Source organism: Cyclopterus lumpus, chromosome 17 (genome assembly GCF_009769545.1).
Source record: "Cyclopterus lumpus isolate fCycLum1 chromosome 17, fCycLum1.pri, whole genome shotgun sequence".
Classification (NCBI taxonomy): Eukaryota; Metazoa; Chordata; class Actinopteri; order Perciformes; family Cyclopteridae; genus Cyclopterus; species Cyclopterus lumpus.
Genome location: NC_046982.1, coordinates 19,363,352 through 19,388,854, shown reverse-complemented (window position 1 = coordinate 19,388,854; position 25,503 = coordinate 19,363,352). Strand labels below are relative to the sequence as shown.

The window sequence follows — 25,503 nt, the reverse complement described above, 5'->3', positions numbered from 1 at the left end:
CCCCAGAAGTGTGTGGTGGTGTTTGCATCTACAGAGACTTTCTATTTCATATTTTGCAGCATTCGGGCCACGTTGGGGGCGTAAAGTCAAAAGTTATGTTCTGTCCTCACTTCCATCTGCAGCTCAATAACTCATTCAAACAATAAGAGATCTGACCATTCATCTCATGTTGGCATGTGATTATTTATTGCAATAAATATGACATAATCTATTATATGCGGTCTGATTTAATGACCTTTAGCCAATGACGGGAACGTTTCTGAGTAAAATTAAACTTCTGCTTTTCAGAAAGCGGATACAAATGCAGCAAAGCACAGTCCAAAGAGACGGATTGCCTCCCACCTAACAGGAGTTCATCATTTACTTCAACAGTAACTGGCGCAGACAAACCGCTCTTCTGCTCTTCAAGTCAAGTATTGACCAAAGTACTCAAGCTTTCTTCCTTTAAAAAGAAAACAAACACATGAGATGCATTCAACCTCTTTGCACAAAGAGCTCGGCGTCATCAATCCACCTCGCTGTCGCTGCTCTGAGCCGACGGGTTGGAGTCCGTATTGTTGAGCAGCTCCACGAATAAGGAGATGAGCTTCCCGTCTTGAGAAGAGTTGGCGATGGCGTTGCTGGGATGGTTGAGGTTGCGGTACAGCATGGTCTGAATGGACGTGCGGAGCTCCCACAGCAGCTCCCAGGTCTCCACCGACAACTCGCAGCGCACCATGGAGCGTCCAGGAAGCGACACTTCCACCCGGTCTCCCTTCACTGGGACGTGAGAGAGAGTTATTATGTGAAGACCCAAGCATATACTGGATATCTAAAGAGGGTGATCATATTAAAAAAAAATATATATACACACACACACACACACACACACACACACACACATCTCTAAGCTCTAGTTTTGAGAGAGATCGCTAAGTGAACTACATCTCATCTCGTTTAATGTACGTCACCAACACACCGAGCTGTTGTGAGCACAAATGTTAACGTTGTGTTACTAATGCGTTTTATAGAGCGACACTTTTTACCACCAGGAAGCAAAATAACTAGCAAGACCTGATATGAAACACACGGGCAGTGTAACTTGTGTGTAGTCGTTCTAATTAGGTATTTTTATAAGTTTACAATCAAAATTTAAATTGACAAAACGTCTGATTCAGGATGAGAAAGATACATTTGTCTCTCGCATTTTCTTGTTTTCTGAAACGGGGTCCAATGGTGGTCTACCGCAAGGGGGCCCGGACTTCGCCTCTCTAGTGAAGCCGGTTCTATAGAGAGCAGCACACGTCCTACCCGTCTCTGTGATATCGCAGTCTGTGAGCAGCAGCAGGGCGAGCGGATGGACCGTGGACGAGTCTCGGATGAAAACGTTTCCGTTGGACTGGATAGCGCTGAAGAAGGTCAACCAGCGACTCGGCAGCTCTGGCTTCCCCCTAGAAAACAAAAGCACAATAAGTTTGCACACGCAGAAGGAACAAAAAAAATAAAAAATGAATGAATTTGAGTGTTTTCAGACCTGTTCACGGAGGCGCGGTGAAGCATTACGGGCCCATTGAGTGTGCGGAAAAACATGCTGTTAGGGCGAAAGCGTCCTTTGGTCACGACACCTTTCTTCACCTGAGAACAAAAAGAATGTGACGGTTGAACAGCTAGTGTTGGCTTTGACTGACGGGTGCAGGTAGGTTTTTAGAGAGACAACCCGAGCAACATCAGGATCAAACTTCTTTAAAAATCAAATAAAAACTATATTTGCAATTTAGATAGAACGGCAGCGTAGACGTCCCTTCATGCCTCCGGTAAGAGCTCATATTTAGAGGTCAACATCTGTTTGGAGCACAGCAGCCAATCAGAGGTACCTGGATGAGGTTGGGGTAGAGTCCCGCCAGCAGCACAGCCTTCAGCAGCTCGTCCTGGTTGCTGTGCTCGTTGTAGAGCGACGTGGCACGCTGGCACTCACTGGCACGAGTCACCACCTCGGCTTCATTCAGGTTCTCGCTGAACTGAGAGATGAGACCTGCAGCGCGACGGCACGGGAACACAAATTGTTTTCTTTTATTAAAAAAAAAAAAGAAAAAAAAGAAAAGGTAAGCAGAAGTGATTTAAATGAATGGGTGTGCGCGTCAAACTGACCGTTGATGAATCGCAGGCTGAACTTGGACAGAGTGTGCCGGTACAGATAGTCGTCCCGCTCCTCTCGGTCCCCCTCGTGCTGAAGTCTCCTCCAGCCCAACACGGCTCTGATAAACACCAAATAGTCGCTGGAGCTGGAGCGGCTCAGAGCCTCCTTCGCCTGGACAAACAAGAACGCGGACGAACTGAACGACAACGAACGCCAACACCCTGCGCCGTCTTTACAAAAAAGATGTTCTTTTTTTTAAATAAAAACCTTGTTAACGAGGCCTCTATTCTGCATGCTGTTGTAAAACGGGTCTTTGGTGAGACAGGCGGCCACCGACAGCATGGGCAGGACACATCTGAACATGGCGCTCAGGACCAGCACTTTGCCCAGACGAGGGTCGCACGACATGCAGGAGACGCGCTCTCCTAAAGGCGTCAGGGTTTCCGTCTTGTCCAAGACTCCTGCAGGGAGAGCGTCGACAGCGTGAGACGTGTAAACACGGACGCCGCGGCTGAAATCGCCACCGTGCGATCCAGAACGTCACTCACCGATGTCTTGCAGATTTCTAACCGCATCTCTCACAGCTTCTTGCTCGGGACTGTCCAACACTTGGGATAAGAAATCTACAGCCTGCACACAAGAATAAAACGACATCTTTCAATACGTCAGCGACACACAAAATAACAGATTTAAGTCGCTGTCGTTGTTTCAGTACCTTGCAGTCAGGACTGTGGATTTTGGCTTGCACGACTAAATTCTCCAGCGGCGTGCGCAGGATCTCCGGGATGGGGAAGGTAGTCATGGAGTCCAGCTGCTTTCGAGGGAACAGGTGGTAGGACTGTCCCGGCTGACATCGGCCCGCTCTCCCTTTTCTTTGAGTGACATTAGAGTGAGATATCCAAACCGTGTCCAGACACGAGACCTGGGAAGAAACAGAAAAAAAGGAAACACGATTGGATTATTCTCAGAAAAACACAACAAATGGCCAGCTTAGTTTTTGTGAAATAATGCACGGGGAATCGTTTGATCCCAACCTTGGTCCGCGGGTCATAATTGTGTTCTTTGTGAGTTCCCGCATCCACCACATGGACGATGTCATCTATGGTGATGGAGGTCTCTGCGATGTTAGTGGCGAGGACAATCTTCCTCTGGCCCTCTTGGGGGTGCTGGAACACCGCCTGCTGGTCTAATACTGATAAACTAGAGTGCACTAAAAGAAAAGAAAAAAGGGTCATTTAAATAAATAAATAAAAAAATAAAAAAAACCTATAAATCTACAAAAGGCCGGTCTTTGTAAATCTGTGTGTGTGCTCTCTCTCACGCGGCAAGATCATCTGTGAGCCGGAGGAAAAGTGTCGCTTCGCCTGCAGTTTCTCTTGAACAGCCTTGATGTCCTGCCACCCGGGGAGGAAACACAACACTGCACCTGAAGATACGACGGGATATCAGGCGATGGTCAAAATGGGCTTCTTATATTCTTATTCTCACACAGGAGTTAAGAGGTGTGTCGATACTTTAGAAGTTACTGCTTGTCTCTCAACATGTTACGTAGATTTTTACATCCCTCTTTTCAGAATGTAGAGGGTAAACATGTTATAGGATGCATATTGATGTTTAAAAAAAAAAAAGAAAGGAGAAGGCAAGGCTATTCTTTCGTAGTTGGTGAAATGTTCTCAAATATCCACTAAATAAAGAATTTAAGTTGATCCGCTCGTTACCTGGCTCGCCACATCTGTCAATGTGCTCGATTACATCCGCTACGAAATCTGCATCTGGTGTGACGTCGACTCTTCCTCCCTTAAACAAGTTAAAATAAATACAAATTCATGAGACGCGAGAAAAATAAACTTTATACTAAACTTGGAGACGCTTCCCAGACTCGAGTCTCACCTGCTTGACCGTCTCCAGTCTCTTCGGGACCGGCAGCGGGCGCCCCATCTCCCTCAGCACATCCTCCAGGTATCGGTCCTTCACCGGGTGCATGAATCCGGGCACCTTGACAATCGGGCATCCCCCAAAGTAGTCGGACAGCCTCTGCTTGTCCCCGGTGGCGCTCATAAGCACCACCCGCAGGTCGGGGTTCTCCTTCAAGCTGGAGCGCAGCAGCGCCAGCAGCAGGTCCGTGTTGATGTCCCTCTCGTGGACCTCATCCACCACCACATGGCTGATTCCCTTCAGGGACGGGTTCGACTGCAGCTTCCTCAGCAGGATGCCCACCGTGAGGAAGAGTAACGCTCCTCCGCTCTGCTCGGGTGGTCGGCTCTCCAGTCTCACCTGCGCACAGGAGAGTATTCTTTCAGATCTATCCACTAATGTTAATAACCTCAATATCGATAGCATAATAAAGTAAGGAACCAGTTGCATTTACTGGTTTATTACACGTCTCTTGAAGGGTTGCAGTGCACTTTTTATTATACCATCAAATAATTAGGTTTATAAATTCTATTTCAAATAAAATTATTTTGTTGAATAAAAAGAAAAATGTAAGAAAGAAATTAAAGTGCTTTCTTAATCATTAAAATAATGACATTTTTTTTTTAATCACGATTACTTTAGTTTAAATGATTAATTACATTTTGCTTATTATATTTTTCTAATTTGAATTAACACAATAAAAACAAGTGTTTGTATGTGTATATGTGTGTGTGTGTGTGTGTGTGTGTGTATATATATATATATATATATATATATATATATATATATATATATATAGTTTATTTAAAAGTTAGCAGAAACATTTTTGGCCTATTTTTAATTAATTTAGCAATTTAAGAAAACCAAGTTACTCAAAAGTAACAAATGTACAGTTAATTTTGTTAGTTTTATTATTTCTGCTTCTTTTATCTAAAATAAAACCGTCTCCCTCTCGAGTCTTTATCCAATTATATAATAAAAAAATAAAAATAAAAGTAGTTATTGTAAAAAAAAAAAAAATGTAAACTGTAAACATGCATGTAAAAAAAAATGTAAACTATCAACTCGTGTATACCTGATATCCCACAGAGCTTTTCAGAGCTGGACCCATCTCATGAGCCACGCGATGGGCCACCGACACGGCGCTTATCCGGCGAGGCTGTGTCACCAGGACGTTGCACGTGGCCCCCTCGCCGTCTCTCACGCCCTCCTCCAGCAGGAAGCGAGGGATCCGCGTGGTTTTGCCGCACCCCGTCTCACCGTCGATCACAACCACCCTGGACGACTGCACCTGAGAGATCACACGCTCACGGTGGGCGTCCACCGGGAGCACCACACTCAGCCCGGGGCTCGCCGACTCCCATTTCTCCTGCAGGTGGGCGCTGAGCTGCCGGGCCTCGGATACAGACAGAGGTCTGTACGGCCGGCCTGTGACGGCGTCCGTCAAGTCCTCTTCATCCTCCTCATCATCCTGGTTCACCGCCTGCTGTCCTCTGGCCTCTTCGTCCTCCCAGAGCTTCTGTACTTCGGTCGCCACTGGGTACTTTAATAAAACACAAGGCATTATTTGATGACATTAATACATCACCGCATGGTGTTAATGATTAACATTTGAAGACACATTCATGGGCATAGCGTCAATAGCAGACTTTCTACAAGCTTTTGGAACCGGTCTGCAGGGAGTTGCTTCTATTTCGGCTACAAGAGCACGAGGTGTTGATGCTGGATGACATAATTTCTTCAGTAAAAAGACATTTTTAAAAAAGGCCACAAAAAAAAAGTATTATTTTCAAATGAGATAACAGATAATGGAGTGCTGAGCAATTAAACCTTAAAGCTATTTACCAGGAAATGTAATTTGTACCTTTGAGTTTGGCGCCCCCTGTGGACAAAAGCAGTAGCGTTTCAGAGCACCAGACACCTTTTAGAAAACCTCTCATTTTACTCCCGAGCTCCTGGGACCCATAAATAAGATAAGCGGTTCGGATAATGAAATCTTCTCACTGATGTTCTCGTTTACTTATGTAAATCACGAATGAGGCATCGGTATTAAATAATTAAGACGGTTTCATAACCAGTTAAAAAGTTCCTCATAGTAACTTTAAGTACAGCGCTTGTAAAAGCCAGTTTTGTAATGAACTGCACGCGACAGCTTGGACGAGACAACAGACTGAACGTCTCCAAAATACCTGCTGCTGCGTTAACTTTCCAGAGATGTAAAAAACCCTTCTTATTGATCCGTTACAAGAACTGGACTTCATGGATCAAGTTTGGGAAATAGAGTTCTTCCAAGCCCAACGATTGTGTGTCACACACAGACACACACACACACACAAAACAATCCTCCATCTTTCTCCCGTGATGTGAAGACTGACCTGTGCGAGGTACTCCCTCATGTGCTTCTCCAGGTATTCTGGGACTTCCAGGGGGAGGGGGCGTTTCTCTCGCTCTCCAGCCTCCCTCACCTGCTCTCGGTGGTAGTTGGCGTGAGTCAGCGGGTTGTTGGCGTTGTCCAGCAGCTGCAGCTCCTGGACAAAAGGAGACAACGACACGTGTTTTTAACTGCGCTCCAAACATGGGAGGTAAATAAAGAAAAGAAAACGTAATCAGTTTCACCAAAATGCCCCCCCTTCCCCTCACCTTCAGTTTCATGCAGGCGAGAGCCGCCGCCGTCCTCTCCGCCGTCAATCGGTTTCTCGCTGTGGCGGAGAACGTCATCTCCTCCGGCCAGTGCAGCTTCAGGTCGCACTTCTTCAGCTTTCCTCCCGTTACTTTGTACTGAATTAGCTCCTGTAAAAAAAAAAAAAGAAAAGACAAGAGAACGAGGAGACGGTTTAAGAAACATACCGGAGTCAGGAGCTCAGCCGTCGCGGTGCAAAAGGACGAGAGCTACCGACCCTGATTCTGTTGGTCGACGTGGCCACCTGGATGACCCTGGTGAGGAGGGATTTAGCTTGCGGAAACAGGGTGAGGGCGTTGGAGACGGTGGGGGGGTGGGCGTCTTCTTGGGGAGGCGCGCCCGCTTTTGGTTCATCCGCTTTCACTTTAGGAGCGAGGACGTTTTCTGTCCAGGACCCTTCCTCGTTATCATAGAGTTGCGTTTGTACCCCTCCTCTCGCCCGGCCAGCTCTCCTCGTTGGGAGCTGATTTTCTTGACCAATGACACCCATTTCCTGAGAGAGAGAGAGAGGGAGAGAGAGAGAGAGAGAGAGAGACAGGAGGGAAGGAGTCAAGCACCACTACAGACTGGTAAAGACAAACTGGAAGTGGGTGTCTACTTGTCAGCGAGGCGTACTCTGAGCTTGAAACAAGCAGCGGCCGCAGCGAATCGCTCCGCGTCGATCTTCCTGGAGGCAAAACCCTCCTCTTCCATCTTGCAGGGCCACAGCAGAGTGACGGTGGCTTTCTACAGAAAAACAATAAGTGCAACTGCTTAAAGTTACGTGAAACATCAGCTGGGTTGTGAAAAAAACACATCCACTTCCGCTCTGACCTTGACGCCGTCATCTTCCGTGCAGCTGTACTGGATGAGCTGGGAGAGGTCGCTGACTCCCAGCGAACGGGAGATAGTGTTATTCAAGAGACCTTTAGGGTCTGGAAACTCCTTCAGGAGGTTCGGGCTCACGTTATCTAAGCCGGAACATAAAAAAGGTCACACAGCACCGCAAGGTCAACGACATCCTATTTCCGGTCTAAAAACGCAGGTACACCGGAGGGGTAAAAAGACCGAGAAATACAATATTAAATGTTGGGACGGGTGTCCTTGAGGTTCATCTCGGCTGCGAGCTGTACACCTGTTAGCTTGACTCGGCTAACATGGCGACACTCCTCTCACCTCGTAAATGCGACGTCCCGCTTTCCTCGAAGCTCCGCGCTTTCGTCCCGTACCAGCGCACTCCTCCGCCGCGACGTGACGCCGCTTCGCCCCCCGCGTGGACGCATTTCGCGACGTTACACAGCGCTCTGAGCCGCACGAGTAAAGCACCGGGTAGCGCCATCTTTAAACTACAGTTTGTACTTCTGCGGGTCGCGCGCTGAAGAAGGACGCCGGCTTTCACAGCGACACCCTGTGGCGAGGAGGGGGAACTGTTGTGTAATCCGTTTCATTCATTTGAAAACAGCACTTAATTAACAGTTTCAGTAATAAATACAAAAATATGGAATTTAGTCATATATTCAAATCCTTTGATGAACAATTACATATTGGTTTTAGTTTAAATTTAAGGGCTTCACGAAAGAAACCTGTAAACATCTTAATTTCAAGGGCTACGGGATTTATTTTTGTTATCCCCCAATTATTGAGTTACGGTTTTATTGACTCTTTATTCATATAAAACACATAAGCTCTTGATTAGCAAGTTAAGTATATATTAAAGGTAATTTCCCAGTCAAATTCAATCATTATTTTGTTAACTGTCTTAATTGACCTCTGAGATCCAGAAATCATGTAAATGGTCCAACAGACAAACCAAATTGCTTTAACCGTCATTCTCAAAGCCCACTTAAGTTGCACATTTATGTATCTATTAATTAGTACTATTATAATAGATCACGTAGTTCATCCGTAGTTCATTTTGAGCCCTGTGCAAGAATAAAACATGTTTCGTCAAATAATCTTATAATTGTGTGTCTCAATCTGCACAACTACAGTGTAATTGTCAGCTCAGCGGTTCAGCCACCTGGAGACTGTGATTAAAACTCCCAGGTTTGAGTCCGCTACCCATAAATAGCTCTGCGTGATAAAACCAGTTAGTTTGGACGAAGGAGAGATGGAAGTGGTACTTGTCCTCCTGGCTGTCGTTGCAGCTGGTGAGTTCACACTGAACATATTAATGTACTGTTAGGAATAAATGCATGGTGTGTGTGAATATGCAGCAGTCTCATGTGTTGCAGTGTCTGGGTGTGGCGTACCCAGCCAGCAGCCCAACACCGGCCGCGTGGTGAATGGGGAAGAGGCCCGTCCCTACAGCTGGCCATGGCAGGTTTCTCTGGAGTCTTTCTTCCCCACTTGTGGAGGAACGCTTATTGCTCCTAACTGGGTCCTGACTGCTGCACACTGCATCACGTGAGGGGAAGAAAAGAAATGTGCCATTTACATCTCTGATAAACAGTTGTTTTTAAATTAAAAAAAATATATATATATATATATATATATATATATATATATATATATATACGGTGATTTGTCAAACCAGATATTTACTTAAAAACGTATGAACTTTTACATTTGTTCCAATTCAGATTCCACACCTACAGGGTTGTTCTTGCTGAGCACAACATGAACAAGGAGGAGGGCCCTGAACAGTTCATTAATGTGGGAAAGATGTTCATCCATCCCAAATGGAACGACAACTGCGTGTCTTGTGGGTAAGCCTCGACATAAAAACTCCAGCGTTGTTCTGAGGAAACACACCGTGAGAGTGTCCGGTGAACGGCAGCTGAGTCAATACACGTGTTTTGTAATAAGGGCCTTGTGATACGCCTCAGTCAATAGGTAACAGGGCCCTTATAATACAGATGCTTATTAACATTATGTTATAAGACTATATAAGTGGCAACGTGAACACGTGAATTGTTAGATTATAAGACACTTTTAAGTACTAGAGACTTAAGAATGTTAATAAAAACCTTTTAAGTTCCTGATTGTTTATAATAGCGTCAAAAACACATTTATCGATAACTTGTTATATTAAAACTTTACTCAGCTTTTTGTTTTTTTATTAAGCTTGATAAATACTTATTTATACCTTTTAATAATGGTCAACTACATGCTGTTTGCAGCTTCCAGATCTAAAGCAAGAACAATGCCTTGTTAAGGTTAATAAATCCTTTATTATGCACTTATTAATAGTTAACCAAGCTTGTTGCTTATAAATATCTTACCTAACAAACATGTTGATGATGCTATTATTAATCTCTATAGCTTTATAAACACATTGTGTTAATAAGCATCTTATGAGAACTCCTAAGGGTCTTATTACCTGTTAACTACTGCTTATTACAAGGAGCTTAATATTAAACTTCACTCACTTTTCGGTAAAACAAGCACTCTACGGTTAAATAGACGGAGCAATAAAACAGGTACTGACATGTTGAATTGTTTGTGTAGGAATGATTAATTAATTATTTGTGTAGGAATGACATCGCTTTGCTTAAACTGGAGAAGAACGCCGTCCTCAATGACAAAGTCCAGCCGGCCTGCCTGCCTCAGCACGGCGCCACCCTCGCCCACAACCAGCCCTGCTACGTCACAGGCTGGGGTCGTCTCCACTGTGAGTCCGCCCCCCCACCGCTCATGTGGGGTCAAAGTGCAACTACTGTGTGAATCCAAACAGCTGTTGACTCGTGGTGTTCTCCGTACAGCCGGCGGTCCTCGGGCGACCACGCTGCAGCAGGTCCTACTTCCCGCGGTGGATCACGCCACCTGCAGTCAAAGTGACTGGTGGGGCAGCTCGGCAAAAACCACCATGGTCTGCGCGGGGGGAGCGAGCAAGTCAGCGTGCCACGTGAGCAGCAACAACAACAACAACAACAACAACAACGCACGCCACGACACCACTTTCAGTCTCTCTAATAATCTTCCAGGGCGACTCCGGAGGCCCTCTGAACTGCGAGGGCGGAGACGGCAGGTGGTACGTGCAAGGCGTGACGAGTTTCGTGGACGGGCGCGGCTGCAACACCACCCGGAGGCCCACGGTCTTCACCCGAGTGGCCTCGTTCATCCCCTGGATCGGCGAGGTGAGGGAAGCCACGTTGTCATGAAACGTGTGCCATTTGTAAAAAATGTACAAACTTATATGCCGATCCATTTCTTTTCAGACCGTGGCCCAAAACTGAAGACGACCGGACAATAAAACTGAATAACCTCATTTAAATATTGTATTTGTCTTGTATTTCATCACAAGTATTTACAGATTATTCAAATAAATATAGCATTCATTACGTTAAGAAAATATATATATATTTTAAATCAGTGTTTGACAACATTGCAAGGACAGGATAAAGATAAACCAACATATATACGTAGTTAACATAGTAAATATTTGATTATGCGTTATGGAAATACAAAGACTGCGTATATTTAACAGATTATGGTATTTATTATAAACACAATTTAGAAGTAAACTGTAAATGTGAACTATATCCTTTTATATAAATGTATTCAAAAACAACAACAACAACAACAAAAGTCCAATTTTAAGAGAAAATTTAAGTACAACATGCCGGTTGACTGATGGCAAATTCTTCTTTTTACCTTTGCAAATAAAAAGCTCTCAAAATCCTAACCCATACATTTGAATATGGATTAGTTGAGAAAGGAAAAAAAAGATGTGTTTTCAGTGGGCAGCTTTGTTTTTCTTCGCCTCACGTCGGCGTCCAGGTGAAGAAGTCGGTTCCCTGCAGCTCCTCAGGTAAGTACTGCTGCTCGACGGCGCCGCTGAAGGCCGGGTTGTATTTGTAGCCTTTGGCGTAGCCCAGCTGTTTCATCAGCCCGGTGGAGGCGTTGCGAAGGTGCAGCGGGACGGGAGGCAGGGGGCCCCTGTGGTTCCTCAAACAGGCTTTCACGTTGGCGTAGGCCTTGTAGATGCCCACGGACTTCGGCGCTCGTGCCAGATAGACGGCACACTGAGCCAGAATCACCTGTGGAGCAGCAACGTGGAGGTGAAGAACACCGGGATACAACCGTTACCGGTTTGACACCAGGTCGGGTAAAGCCTACCTCGCACTCGGGCATCCCGATGAAGTGGCAGGCTTGGTAGGCCGACACGGCCTGAGGAAGAGCGGCGGGGTCCGCCATTCCTGAGAGAGAGAGAGAGAGAGAGAGAGAGAGAGAGAGAGAGAGAGAGAGAGAGAGAGAGAGAGAGAGAGAGAGAGAGAGAGAGAGAGAGAGAGAGAGAGAGAGAGAGAGAGATCAGAACCTTCTCATTTCTCTGGAAGCGTGTTTTCTGTCCTGTAATACTATATAGTCCATATAGTGTATATAATGGTGAGGGACATTTAAATAAGCATTCAGTCAGTTAATATCTGAAGTATTCAGGTTCAACAGGACATTTAAAGAACACTAAAGAACTGTTACACTACTACAATTACTACTGATGTTCCTTTTAAAAACAATGTGAGAATGGATTAGAGTTATAACAACCACAATAAAATATGCATAATAATAACAAAACTACAAATAATTAAACTATATACACTCTACAGGCAACCGCGGTCACACGGGAGTTGCTTGTAGAGTGTTGTATTAGCTGAACTCAAAATGAACAGAAAGAGTGGGGAAAAAAAACTGTAAATAAGTGAAATGTTATTTAAGTTAAGAGTTAAATCAATCCATTTGAAAAGAGGAGACAGATTTAGCAAATCTTTAGATTTAGACAGGACCAACAGCTGAGGAGTCCTGACTGGAAAAACACCTTTAAATTATGAGCTGGGATTAACAACCAAGTAACTAAGCAACCACCTTAAGGACGTTAGCGAGGTGCACAGCCATGCAAAGCCACACGCACGATCAGTACAATATAATCTACAAGGCTATAAATGCGGCGGCGGTGCGCTGAACGTACCCACGTCCTCGCTGGCGAAGCGGACCAGCCTGCGAGCCACGTAGAGGGGTTCCTCGCCGCCCTCCAGCATGCGGCCCAGCCAGTAGAGAGACGCGTTCTCATCGGAGCCCCTCATGGACTTGTGCAACGCCGAGATGCAGTTGTAGTGCTCCTCGCCTGTGGGCAACGCATCATCAGTACAGGTGAAAAGGCACGTTGGCCCTTTAACCGCTCTCCAAAACCGTTATTACATTATTTATTTTTAAAGTACATCTGGGGCTTACCAGCTTTATCGTAGAGAATATGGGACCTCTGAAGACCTTCCTTCACGTGCTCCTCCTTCACCAGTATTTCCTGAGAACCGGCGCGCCCTGATTGGCCGGGCCGGGCCGAGTTCGACTGGACCTGAATAGCCAGCTGCAGACTATTGAGTCCTGCTCTCGCATCGCCATCACAGAAGTAAGCGATGGTGTCCAGAGCCTTTTGTTCTATTAACATCTTTGGCCTAGGAAAACAATAATATAAAGAGAGATATAAACAGAATATCAGATATACTGTATCAGGGACAATACTTTAAAATATAGTACACATGTATGAATAAAATAAACTATGGTGCCAGGTTGTTAGGTACACCTACAATTACAAAGAGGGATGTTTACCCTAATTGACATAAATAAGGTGGACAAAATAGTAGAAACATCCATCAGTTTAATGCAATACAATCAAACATGATTCATGATTTATTGCAGGAATGTTGCATTAGCATCAGTTTGAACCAGGTGCACCCAATACACAGATGGTGTTTTTTTGTGTGTAGTATAGGTTACCATGGTGATATATCCCCAAAATAAATAAATAATATCCTGTATATGAGAAGTGGAGGAAGTCGTCGGGACGTCACTCATTGGTTTGTGGGCTTCGAAGCCTTGAGTTAAGCAAGGTGGCGGTCGCCTGTCAAAGGTCGCGACCTGTCAATCACAAGGTAGCCCCGCCCTAAAGCATACCCTGCTTGTTGTTTCAAGACTTCGCCCCCTGGTGGCCATCAGAGAAAATGCAGGTTTAAGACACTTCCTGGTTTAAATCTCAAATTAGCAAACCTTATGATCTTGCAACACCGCACATCTTTCAGTACTGTTAAACTATTATAAACTACTTAATTAAATCTCTGGAGTTCATCATAATCATCCCATATAACATATACAGCCGTCTTTCTGTCTGCAACTCATTTGCAAATTCTCTTTTCTCAACATATCATACCAGACCAGAGTTGAAAGGATTTTGAGTTATCTGGTGACGCCCCGGGGTCCCACTTACCCGTGTCCATCCGATTGGTCTTGCCGCTCAGGATTTGCTGGATCTTGTTCCAGGACCCCGATCCCCAGTCTGGCCACGGCCCTGTCCAGGATCGAGCCCATCGCCTCCACAGAGAGCTTCTCCAGAACCAGCACCCTGCACCTGCTCAGCAGGGCAGCGGTCACCTGGAAGGACGGATTTTCTGTGGTTGCCCCGATCAGAGTCACCGTCCCGCATTCCACGTGAGGAAGGAAGGTGTCCTACAGATACAGGTGTTTATTTAAAGAGGGCGACACAAGCATGGGAGGGGAAATAAATGACCGTCTCTTAAATTACGAGACGACAAGAGTGCTCGTTTCACTCCTATCGACTGAGCCTCTTTACTACCCGACAAGGAGTTACTGTCATGTAGCAAAAGAGTGTTTTGTTACAATGTTACAACTGAAATGTGTGCTGCTCACGTTCTAAAATTAATTAAAAACAATTAATTATCTCGACACACACACACACATTCAGTTTTAGAACAAAACAGAATCTTTTACTTCTCACGAACTGTGATATATACATTTTCCAAGAATCAAACAAAGGCTGTGTATTGTTTGAGAGGGCATTGACTAAGGGTTGTAGTTTCATATCTGACATGAGTGGTATCGATGTTCTTATCCAACTCTTAGCGAGAAAGTGAGGGAGCACGTTTCCCAAAATGACAAACTCTTTCTCTGAAACCCGACACGAAAAAAACCCAACACTGGTTGGATTTTGGAAGTCGCAGCTTTCCAACATAAAACACAGATCAGAGCACATCTTTTTTTCTGGCTCAATACACCACCTGTTGGGATTTGTTGAAGCGGTGAATTTCATCGATGAACATGATGGTCTTCCTCTTGCAAAGCCGCAGCTCGTTCTGCGCCTGCTTGATCACCTCTCGGACGTCACTGGTGGACGCGCTGGTGGCCGACAGAGAGACGAACCGAGCCGTCCCTTTCTTTTTACTGGTGCTGGCGATGATGTGAGCCAGCGTGGTCTGAAAGACGACAAAAGGCAAACAAATGGATTAATGCACAAGCAAAAAAACTTTTTTATTAAAACCTTTCATTAACATGTTGCATTGCAGCTGTGACAGCGAACAGAAAGAATAACTGCCTCGTTCAGCAGGCTGTGAAAATATAACCGTAACCTTAGTGATACTGCTTAAAAGGAGCTGTTTGTTATTACTACAAAGTGATTAGTGTATTTATTGATTGCAAGTAAATTGACAGTAAATATAATATTTTACCAATAGGACTAATTTTTCATGAAAAATGCCAAACTCTTTTTTTGCAATTTCATATAATTGTAAATTAAATATATTTTGATTTTGGACTGTTGGATTTAGCAACATTATTTACTTTTTAGATTTAAGCAATTAATCTATTAATAATAACTTAATAATATAATAAAAATAATTGACTAAGTTCAGCATTTGTTATTTCGTAGACAAAGTTATTCATCAATAAATCAGCAGATTAACCGATGATGAAAAAAAACATGTTTAGAGGGATGACGTCACCGCCCCACCTTTCCGCACCCCGGGGGGCCCCAGAGGATCAGAGACGGTATTTCTTGGGAGTCCAGCAGAGACCGGAGGATCGTTTGCTGACCCACAACTTTATTTTGACCAAAGTATTCCTCCAGCGTGTTTGGTCTCAGCATCTCCGCCAGAGGCTTGCACGACGTCATCAGCGTCCCTGGCGATAAATCACGTGATGCCTTCAGGGTCTGCCCGTTAAATCCGGACTTGACTTGGCTCTTGAGGTCCTGCGTGCTTTCCGCGCTTGGTTCTGGTTCTGGTTCTCCCTCGCCCGGTAAATTACGTTTAACCCCCTTGTTGACAGCAATGGCGACTGGTTGCCTACTGGAAAATAAACCGTTCCGTTCACCTGGACCTGAAACTTTACTTTTGTTGGTCTGAAACAGAGAAAACACCGAAGATGACGGCGCACCAGCCGCGGAGGAGGAGGAAGAGTCGGCGGTTGGTGGTTCGGCCTCCGCGCTAATGCGAGATTTCTTAAATGGACGTTCGCTTTCGTCGGTTGTCGACGGACCACTGTCGGTGACGCTTTTCAGCAGACACGCGTCCAGGTGTCCGTTAATTGTGGCAGGCGTGAAGTCTTTTAAACACACGGGACATTGCACCGCGTCCGGCGCGGAGGCCATCTCGTTCGCCATGTTGTTTTTCCCGCGAAACTTTGGACAACATAAATCACGTGACCAAACACCGGTTTGATTTTTTTTAATTTTTATTATTATTATTTTATTATTATTTTTGCCTAAAAGTTACGCCAAGATATGACTTTTACACTTTCCACAAGGTGAATATGAAGTTTATTCGGAGAATTAAGTTTAATAATCGACTTCCTCCTAATTTCTTCGCTTCCTGTGTGCGTTCATGTTCTCAAGAGACGGTCGGAGATCAGAGGATTTCCTTCCCAACTTGGGGTTTTTGAGACAAACACGAGGTTAAACTGAACGTTTGTTTTTGTGGCACCCTTTAAGATAGTAAATATGCTTTACATTGCAAATTACACGTGAGTTTAATAGATGTTGTCAAGAGAAAAATGTTCTCTTCGACAGGTACTTGATATATATATATATATATATATATATATATATACTTTATTTGTTTGTAGCAGCAGTAACTATACCTCACTACTAATTACATCGTTAGTTGCATAAATATTTCATTCATAACACATGTGATCGTCTTATAAAATAGGATGCATCATTGCAGATTAAAGCACGCTTTAGTATGTAAAGTAACCATGTACAATATACAATGCTGCTTAATTAATGTGTCAAGGATGAATTAAGAATATATGGGCATTTATACATAAAGAGTACTTTTACTCTTGTAAGTAGATTTTGAAGATGACACGTTTGTGATTTTGAAGAACTTTTATTGTAATTGAGTAAGAAATTGCTTAATTAATTATTTTACTAAAGCAACGTTTTTATTGCAGGCTGCATGTAAATTAGACTATATTGCACCACTGCATTATCTCATAGAGAACCTCTGATATTTGGAAAGTAAATTATAAGCATGAAGTGGATAAATAATCACTTTAAAGCACTTGAGGTCTGTATGTCCTCTCTCACTATGAGTTATCAATTACACAAACGTGCTTAAAAAAATACTATATCCTCACGAATGAGAAGTGAAAGCACTGAATAATCATTTCAATTAAAACATTACACATTAAGACCAATTGTGTATTTTTTTCACAAATTAATTTAATTGTGACAAATTTAATATGTTATACAATAAAAGAACATTCTTGGTTCAAAAACACAGTTTGTTCAAGCATCACAATCATTTTTACTAGTTGTGTTCCACCGCAACTTTGATCCATGCATGTTCTTGTTCTTTGTGGTCGATGGTGTCGATGGTGTCGACGGCGCCCTCGGGGGAAGCGTCCTCCTCCTCGTGTGTGTGTGGTGACGCGTCCACCAGAGAAGGGAGGCTCCCACCTCGCAGGATGCCTTTGCCCCTCTGCAGAAGACTGTCGAGCCCTTCGCCCAGAGAGCCCTTCAGAGGTAAATACCGTGTCTTTCCAGAAGAAGTGTCTGCGGCAGGCTGGTGAATCTCGAGATCCTCGGCACTCATCCTGCAAATATCGCACACATTTTGGTCGTGATTTTACTGGGCTGTGCAGAAGCAACAAAAGGCAATGAAACTAAACTGAATTGACCTCATGTCAAAGGTGGAGCCTTTGAAGACCGGTTTGAGAGTCTCTGCTGCTGTCGACAGAGTGTACGGGATGGAGAAATGTCTCTGTGTCCAGTGCTTGTCCTTCACAATGGGAGCCAGGTTCTGGTACATATCATCCACAGCCAGCATGGACACCTGCAGGAGAGCGAGAGAGAGAGAGAGAGAGAGAGCAAGCAGGTGGTGCTCATTTCAGGTGTTTGGACTAGTTGTATTGGAGAGAAGCCTCGCGGGGAACCACCTGAATGTTTCTGTCGATCAGCTGGTTGGTTTCAAAGTCGTCGTCGTCCTCGCCGAACGGATTGATGATGAGCTCCCCGACCTGCAGAGCGAGGAGACGCGTATCACCACGACGTCGCTCATTCACGACGCGTCAAAGCAAACATTCTCCTTCAAGCGATTGTGACGTCTCACTTTGAGCCAGCCGGCGTAGAAGAAGAACTGCAGCAGGGTGAAAACGGGGACGTACATGTCCAGCTTGTGATCCGTGTATCCCTTCTCGGGGTTCAGGAACTGTCGGCCGACCACACAGAAGGCAAAAAAAGAGTAAACCGCTAAAGTAACGACCTGCAAAGATGGAGAAAAAACATACAAGGCAGTAATCAACTGTTGTGGGAGAAGTACTCCCATCTTTTACTGAAATAATAGTAGTATTGGATCAAAATATACTTAAAGTAACAAAGGTACAAGCACTCATCAGTCACAATGGACCATTTCAGAATAATTTATATTATATTAAGTTTATATAGTATAGTAAATTATATTGTTTGATTTAATTGAGCTAAGGTTAATGACTTAATCTGTTGCGGATCAATAATTGTTTTATCTTAACCTATAAATGATGCATCATAATTAATTGGTTGATGTATTTTCTATTCTTAATCTCGACTTGCAAAGTAAGTAACTCATTTAGTAGCGGAGTGAAAATCATCTAAAATGTAGTATAAAGTAGCAGAAAAGGGAAATGCTTAAGTAAAGTACAAGTACCTTAAAGTTACATTCCACTGCTGGTGATCAACTCAGTTGTGTAATACATTTTGTATGAAATAGGAAGAACAAGAAGATCAATAAAGTATTATAGTTGTGGTTGATAGTTTTATGATCCTACCTGCGTGTAGACCAGAGGGATGCTAATCCAGTCGTAGTGGAACAAGAGGCTGCACTTGCCTCTGTACTTATTCAGCTCCTGTAGTTATACATACATATTATATCTTTTTATATAGTTAGTCATACAAAATGTGTCGACATACTGGGGGCCATTCCTGCATTGTCTATATAAAAAGTGTAAAACAACAACAACAACAACAAAGCGACTCGCATCCATCAGCAGCCTCAGAGCGATGTCGTCCCTCACTCGACCCTCCTGTCTCGCTCTGGACGCCAGGTTGGAGAACCAAGTCAAAGGCATCCAGTACTTGTTGAAATCAGAGTGCAGCGATTCAAAGTTCTTCAGCTCGTGCGTAGTCATAAATCCTGAAAAGATGTTTGTGATGAGAGCATTTCTCCTCTAATTATTACAGTTTTAACAGGCAATTTAATTTGATTAAACACATGTAAAAAAAAACAATCAATTGTGAGGAAGAGCATCGTTTTTTTTTAATTGTCTCTGAATTACATTTTAAAATCAGCTGCCGGGTAACATTTATGTAATGCCTCATAATTAAACTTAAAAATGTCAAGTGAAATCAGTGGTATAGTAAACTTATAGTTGGAGAACTAAAGCGCAGTAAGTAAATACGAACATGTGATGTCTGAAGCAAAGTGATCGTATAGTGTTCCACAGTAAAAGTACTTCATTCCTCTCTCACCCGCCTCCACGACGTGCTCCAGAGTTGGGAACCGCTTGTGAACCCTCGTGCTGATGGAGCGGAGGATCAGGACCGAAGACAAGTTGGCGTATCTCATGAGCGTCCGTCGCAGCAGACGGCCCCCATCGTCGGCCCCGTGGACGTTCCCGGACACCACCATCATCAGGTTGTCGGGCAGAGGGAAGCTGGTGTACTGACCCCACCAGCGGTTGAAGGCCAGGGTCACGTAGAACCCTGGGGACGGAAAAAAACCCCCCCAAACGTTCATTTATTATAGCGTCAGATTTGGCCTCCGGGAGACGGGAAACCAGTTCAATTTGGACTCACCCAGTACGAACAAAACTGGGATGAAGCTGGTGTTGGTGAAATGGTCGCAGTAAAGAGAGACTCGCTCGAACAGATCCTGCTGCTTTGATGTGAGGAGGAACCTGAGAGAGGGGGGAAAATAAAACAAATTAAAAAAAAAAAAAAAAGTCCACTCTGGAGCAAACAGAATAATAAAAAAAAAAAAGATGACATCTGAGAATGTACCTGTAGAACAAACTGAAAAACAGATAAACTCCACAGAAGAGCAGGAAGTCTTTATAGAGCAGCTTGTAGATGCTCCCCTTCCACCTGAACAGGAGCTTGGAGAAGCCACCGAATCGCGTGTCGGCCACTTCAAGGGTGTAAGAAACCGTCATGTCCCGGTTTGTTCTGCGCAGAAACACCTGAAAGTGTACAATATATATATATATATATATATATATATATATATATATATATATATATATATATATATATATAAAATTACAAGCGTCTCCTCGTATAGAGACGCGTCCTACCTGTGAAGGCAGGTATATCACCTGGTCCGGCTGTCCTGGGAAGAAAGGTTCTTCCTCCGGGTCTCCATTTAAACCTGTTGTGTTGTCGTAAATGAAGCTTTTAGATTTATCACCTGGGAACCTGAAGCCGGAGAGATACACACCTCCAATGACCGAGTGATGGTAACGTTAGGGACTTCCTTTGGGTGATCGGCTGTCATTGTATCACTTTAGGTTTCGACAAATATTTGCTATAATCAATAAGGATCACAGCAAACCCCCCCACCCCCCCATATGTTAAAAAGTATTGATTGTGGTTCAGTCCACTTCTAGTTGATCAAAGTTGATCAGTGTGTTCTCACAGAGCTGACGTGGGTCTGTAAATGTCAAAAAAATGATTCATCTTTTATTAATGATTAATCTGCAGATTATTTTTCATAAATGAATCCATAAATACGTTTTGTGTACAACATGTCAGAAATAAATGCTTGGGATTAAAAGTATTGTTTGGTATTTTTGCAGACATAAACAGTGAATCAACAGTAACACAAATAACAATAATTAAAATAAAGATAATAATAATGATGTTTGTTTATATATTACAAAGTTCTTGACAATAACAGAAGAAACAAACAAATCAACCTGCATACACACACATGAATACACACAGACAAACACATCTACCCAAATTGAATGAGGTATATGAAGAGTTCAAAGGTAATGTAAAGGAGGAATATACAATATATATTATCTAGATAGTTGCAGATTGATTTTCTGTTGATTTACTTCTGATCATTATTATTTCTGAGAGTGGATGTTGTGCTCTCACGGGCTGAAATCGTAGTTCAGAGGTCACAATAAAACAGTTACAGCTGGTTTTACAGACAGGACTTCATGTCCAACACCAACATGTCGTTCTCTTTGATATATCGTGATCAAACGTGTCATCCATTTAATATATTTATATTTATTGCTGTTTATTTCACCCTTTTGAGCGTACGTGCTTCGTGAGTCTTGGTTATTCTCTTTATAGATTTATCTAATTATTACTCAGTTTTATATGTTTTGGATATGTTTTCTGTGGTGCTGCTGTGGTGAATACACTCCTGTAAAACATGTGTTTTCCCCATCAATATCTTTATTCAAATTTTACAAATAACGACCCAACAAAGAAAGAAGCAAATGTGTTTTTTGTTATCCAGTGTGGGAGACATAAATATCGTATAACATTATATGTGACATTAAAATGAGACCTTCCCTTGCATGTGAGCCATTTAAAATGTAACACAACGTTTCTCGGCTTTTCAAAGTTGCCGCGTTGTTATCATTATGTCATACTTTCATACATTGTTGTCAACTGATATAGTTAATGATGATAGTGATCTTTTTTTACTTCACATGGAAGAAACACAAGACACACATGTCTTTTCCAGCTGTTCCACAAATCCAGTATAGGTACTTTGGACCTGTTCTCTAAGTGAACCTAATGACTGTGATAAGAGGCAGCATCCTTACAGGCGGGTCCATCCCACGCGTCTCTCGGCCTTCTGTGATTGGCTGCTGTGTGCTGCCCGTTTGTTTGTTTTTCTCATCGTTACAGCAGCTTGTTGTAAATCAAGCTGCTGTATATCCCCCCCCCCTCCCCCCTCCCGTCAGGATATTTATGAGCCCGTCTATCTTCCATCAGAGCCTGGACCGGTGATCCCCGTAGACTTCCTTATTCTTCAGCTGCAGCTTCACCGCGTCTGTAATTTATTGCTTTCATTACCAAGAGATTAAGGCCTTCATCTCAATAAAAAGTACCCTCTGTGTGATTTGTGTGGTTGATAAATGGTAGTCGCCCTCCACCCGTCAGTAGATGGCGCTGTTGTAATGTGCAGCAGGGCTCTCAGCCTCCGCCCTGAGGCCTTACTGTATTTATGTCATAAAGGCTCTTTTATTGACAGAAAACAGTAAAAGAACACCGGAAATATGTAATGCCGTGTCGGTATGTTCATTTATAATACTTCTTATCTTCAAAACTACACATCAGCTGTTTGTTCGGCACATTTTCTTCAGAGATTTCTCTTGCTTATCTGTCGTGAAAGTTTTAATGTAGTTGTTTGAAGCACATTACAGTCATTTCCTGTAGTATGTATTCTTATCCCTTTATTATTGTTGTACTTTAATATGCAGTAAATGGAAAGGAACTAACTGTTTACCCATGAACCATTTTCAGGTACCATGAGACATCATGTGAGAGTAGCTGTGCTCTCCACGTTTCAGTCATATACAATAACTCATATAGTCCACAGTGTTCACACACAACACAGTGCTATACATCACTCTTTAGATCAAAGTGCCGACATTGTGATGATGTGATTTTGTCAGCTTATGAGGGTAAAAATGCGAAGCACAGGTAAGAATAAACCAACTGTCTCTTTATTTTTAAAACTGATATGTATTGCCTCGTGGTCAAACACGCGCTCACTCGTCCACGAGGGAATGTTTGGTTCTAAAATGACACAAATATAACAAGTAAAATACACGATGTATACAACTAGGTTTAACTAGGAAAATAAACAGCATTAAATACGTCAAATCAAGGCACCTTTTTAAGTAACGGCTTGCCTACAATCCTTCTATTGTGGTGGAACTGTACCGCGGTGTTCTTCTCAACGTAACCGTTCTGCTCATCTTGACCTCGTCTGCTCGGCGCCAGAGAATCTTATTATTGTTTAGGCGTCGTCTTCTATTTTGCCTTTCTGCCCCTCACTCTCACCTCTCAGGGCCGCATGCCAAACAACATCGTGCAGGCGACACCGAGGCCTGTCTGCATGGAGGGGGGGAGGGGGGGGGGGGGGGGGAGGGGGGGGGGGGGGGGGCACTTCCAATAATAATTGTAGATGTATAAAACTCTCAGGTCAGACCTCCAAACCATCTGTGGTGAAGAGCTCTGCCCATTCACTTGAATTATTCCAAGTTTAAAGTGTTTCTTACATTGCATTTGTTTTCTCTAAAGGAGAATCTTTAACTTGTTTACCAATAGATTAACGCCTTCATCTCAATAAAAGTACCCTCTGTGTGTTTTGTGTGGTTGCTAAATGGTAGTTGCCCTTCCCCCCGTCAGCAGGTGGCGCTCTTGTGATGTGCAGCAGCGCTCTCAGCCTCCGCCCTGAGGCCTCACTGTATTTATCTCATAAACAAAGACTCCTAAAGGCTCTTTTTTATTGACAGAAAACAGTGAAAGAATATCTGACATAATTAATCTCATGCCAGTATGTTAATGTATGATTACTTCTTATCTTTAAAACTACAGATCAGCTCTTTGTTACAGTCATTTCCTGTCATTTATTATTATCCCCTTTATTATTGTTGTACTTAAAATATGCAGCAAACTCATCAGAAGACCCAGATTACAGGATTAATAATAATAATAATAATATTAATAACAGATAAACTCCTCTCAGATGTGTAATTTGTAAACATGACTATTAACTCATCCATACAACAAAAGGGTGCCTCATCGGGTTAAATGAACTTTATTGACTTCATGACTGCAGGGACAGAAATTCAAGCAGAAGCAATTGATTAGTAAAAGTTGTTGGTGACGTCACCCTTGATAAACAGGAGCAACTCACACACACGCGCGCGCACACGCAGGCACACACACACATCACACACACACACACACACACACACACACACACACACACACACACAGTGATGAATGAATAGAGTAACTTATTATTTTCACACACAAACAAACAAACGCACACAAGCACACAAGCAGGCACACACACACACACGCACGCACGCACACACACACACACACACACACAGTTATGAATGAATAGAGTACAATAGAGTAACTTATTATTTTCACACACAAACAAACAAACGCACACAAGCACACAAGCAGGCACACACACACACACGCACGCACGCACACACACACACACACACACAGTTATGAATGAATAGAGTACAATAGAGTAACTTATTATTTTCACACACACACGCACACACACACACAAATGCACACACACACACACACATAGTATAATAGAGTAACTTATTATTTTCACACACACACGCACACACACACACACAAACGCACACACGCACACACACACACACACACACACACACACACACACAGTAAAGAGTATAATAGAGTTACTTATTATTTTCACACACACAGTGATGAATAGAATAGAGTTAGAGTAACTTATTATTTTCTCACACACACACACACACATACACACACAGTGATGAATAGAATGGAGTTAGAGTAACTTATTATTTTCTCACACACACACACACGCACGCACACACACACACACACACCTACACGCACACACACACACTGTGAGCTATTCTCTGATGAATAGAGTTAGAGCAATTTATTATTTTCTCACACACACACCTACACGCACACACACCTACACACACACAAACAAACACACACACAGTGATGAATAGAATAGAGTTAGAGTAACTTATTATTTTCTCAAACACACGCACACACAAACATACACACACACTGTGATGAATAGAATAGAGTTAGAGTAACTTATTGTTTTCTCAAACACACACACACACGAACATACACACACACTGTGATGAATAGAATAAAGTGAGAGTAACTTATTGTTTTCTCAAACACACACACACACACACACACACACACACACACACACACACAGTGAGCTATTCTCTGACATTATGGTCCTCCTGTGTGTGTTAACGGTGGAAGGGAACGTGAGCATTTTAGGCAAATTAAAGCAATCTTGTCAGAATGAGAGCAAACCTCCCTCGCTCATGTCTGACCGGAAGCCCGTCATTTTACATCTCTGAGTAAATAAAAAACGGTTGCTCAGCAACGCATACAAATAGTCCAACGATACAGACTTCCGCAGTGACAAAATATTTAGTGTCGATAGTAACACCGACGATAGGGGCATACAAATAAACATGACGACATTTTCATTAGTAAGTAAAACAATAAATAATAAATCCCTCATTTTAAGGATTAAATTAGCCTCTATCTTTTATTTGTCGTTCATTTGTCATACAAATAAAGACTTTATTCGAATACAGATGTATTCAGATTTATTGAATTCAAATAAACGATTTGAAAAAAATACTTTTTTTATTTGTGTTTTAGTTTTTATTGACACATAGCCAAACATAAAACATCAATAGACCAAAGTGCACTTTTATTTCCAATAACAGGGATCGATACTAAATGATTTTCTAGAAGCTGATACAGATAACATCCGTCGTCACATACAAGAGA

General features: G+C 43.0%; 4 protein-coding genes across 5 annotated transcripts; 1 reads left to right on the top strand and 3 right to left on the bottom strand.

Moving 5' to 3' along the window:
* Positions 1-165: 165 nt before the first annotated feature.
* Positions 166-8,064, bottom strand: dhx30 (DEAH (Asp-Glu-Ala-His) box helicase 30). Its single transcript, XM_034556125.1, has 19 exons — positions 7,866-8,064; positions 7,524-7,660; positions 7,326-7,436; positions 6,928-7,203; positions 6,671-6,820; positions 6,406-6,558; positions 5,106-5,573; positions 4,007-4,390; positions 3,835-3,913; positions 3,438-3,542; positions 3,151-3,326; positions 2,832-3,038; positions 2,665-2,746; positions 2,384-2,577; positions 2,128-2,287; positions 1,854-2,011; positions 1,514-1,614; positions 1,291-1,430; positions 166-759 (listed from the first exon to the last, which is right to left on the bottom strand). The coding sequence occupies exons 1-19, from the start codon at positions 8,026-8,028 to the stop codon at positions 506-508; spliced, it is 3,498 nt and encodes a 1,165-aa protein (XP_034412016.1). The 5' UTR covers positions 8,029-8,064; the 3' UTR covers positions 166-505.
* A 304-nt stretch (positions 8,065-8,368) lies between these two features.
* LOC117746487 (chymotrypsin-like elastase family member 3B) lies at positions 8,369-10,899 on the top strand. The gene is made up of 7 exons (XM_034555643.1): positions 8,369-8,839; positions 8,924-9,095; positions 9,272-9,397; positions 10,166-10,302; positions 10,394-10,536; positions 10,616-10,768; positions 10,850-10,899. Exons 1-7 carry the CDS (start codon positions 8,800-8,802, stop codon positions 10,865-10,867), a joined length of 789 nt encoding a protein of 262 aa, XP_034411534.1. The 5' UTR covers positions 8,369-8,799; the 3' UTR covers positions 10,868-10,899.
* An 8-nt stretch (positions 10,900-10,907) lies between these two features.
* Positions 10,908-16,090, bottom strand: wrnip1 (WRN helicase interacting protein 1). Of its 2 annotated transcripts, none has more exons than XM_034555640.1 (7): positions 15,424-16,090; positions 14,696-14,890; positions 13,888-14,126; positions 12,858-13,078; positions 12,595-12,750; positions 11,751-11,830; positions 10,908-11,671 (listed from the first exon to the last, which is right to left on the bottom strand). In XM_034555640.1, exons 1-7 carry the CDS (start codon positions 16,072-16,074, stop codon positions 11,396-11,398), a joined length of 1,818 nt encoding a protein of 605 aa, XP_034411531.1. In that variant the 5' UTR covers positions 16,075-16,090; the 3' UTR covers positions 10,908-11,395. The 2 variants fall into 2 exon arrangements, with proteins under 2 accessions (XP_034411531.1, XP_034411533.1); XM_034555642.1 differs by having other exon boundaries at positions 11,751-11,816; positions 12,670-12,750; positions 15,424-16,087.
* Positions 16,091-17,224: 1,134 nt separating this feature from the next.
* On the bottom strand, positions 17,225-20,102 carry LOC117746392 (bestrophin-4-like). The gene is made up of 9 exons (XM_034555481.1): positions 19,951-20,102; positions 19,747-19,847; positions 19,420-19,653; positions 18,930-19,084; positions 18,720-18,797; positions 18,026-18,178; positions 17,853-17,933; positions 17,595-17,749; positions 17,225-17,510 (listed from the first exon to the last, which is right to left on the bottom strand). Exons 1-9 carry the CDS (start codon positions 20,100-20,102, stop codon positions 17,225-17,227), a joined length of 1,395 nt encoding a protein of 464 aa, XP_034411372.1.
* Positions 20,103-25,503: the final 5,401 nt, after the last annotated feature.

Excerpts from the sequence above, each read along its gene's own strand:
- LOC117746487 (XM_034555643.1), top strand. The coding sequence starts at position 8,800 with ATGGAAGTGGTACTTGTCCTCCTGGCTGTCGTTGCAGCTG. Across the intron at positions 9,096-9,271 it reads ACTGCTGCACACTGCATCAC|ATTCCACACCTACAGGGTTG; the intron begins GTGAGGGGAAGA and ends GTTCCAATTCAG. Across the intron at positions 10,303-10,393 it reads AGGCTGGGGTCGTCTCCACT|CCGGCGGTCCTCGGGCGACC; the intron begins GTGAGTCCGCCC and ends TTCTCCGTACAG.
- LOC117746392 (XM_034555481.1), bottom strand. The coding sequence starts at position 20,102 with ATGACGGTTTCTTACACCCTTGAAGTGGCCGACACGCGATTCGGTGGC. Across the intron at positions 19,848-19,950 it reads TTTTTCAGTTTGTTCTACAG|GTTCCTCCTCACATCAAAGC; the intron begins GTACATTCTCAG and ends CCCCTCTCTCAG. Across the intron at positions 17,750-17,852 it reads TGATCGACAGAAACATTCAG|GTGTCCATGCTGGCTGTGGA; the intron begins GTGGTTCCCCGC and ends GCTCTCCTGCAG.
- dhx30 (XM_034556125.1), bottom strand. The coding sequence starts at position 8,028 with ATGGCGCTACCCGGTGCTTTACTCGTGCGGCTCAGAGCGCTGTGTAAC. Across the intron at positions 6,559-6,670 it reads TCGCCTGCATGAAACTGAAG|GAGCTGCAGCTGCTGGACAA; the intron begins GTGAGGGGAAGG and ends CCTTTTGTCCAG. Across the intron at positions 2,012-2,127 it reads CAGCCTGCGATTCATCAACG|GTCTCATCTCTCAGTTCAGC; the intron begins GTCAGTTTGACG and ends GTCGCGCTGCAG.
- wrnip1 (XM_034555640.1), bottom strand. The coding sequence starts at position 16,074 with ATGGCGAACGAGATGGCCTCCGCGCCGGACGCGGTGCAATGTCCCGTG. Across the intron at positions 12,751-12,857 it reads TATTCTCTACGATAAAGCTG|GCGAGGAGCACTACAACTGC; the intron begins GTAAGCCCCAGA and ends CGTTGCCCACAG. Across the intron at positions 11,672-11,750 it reads TCGGGATGCCCGAGTGCGAG|GTGATTCTGGCTCAGTGTGC; the intron begins GTAGGCTTTACC and ends GCTGCTCCACAG.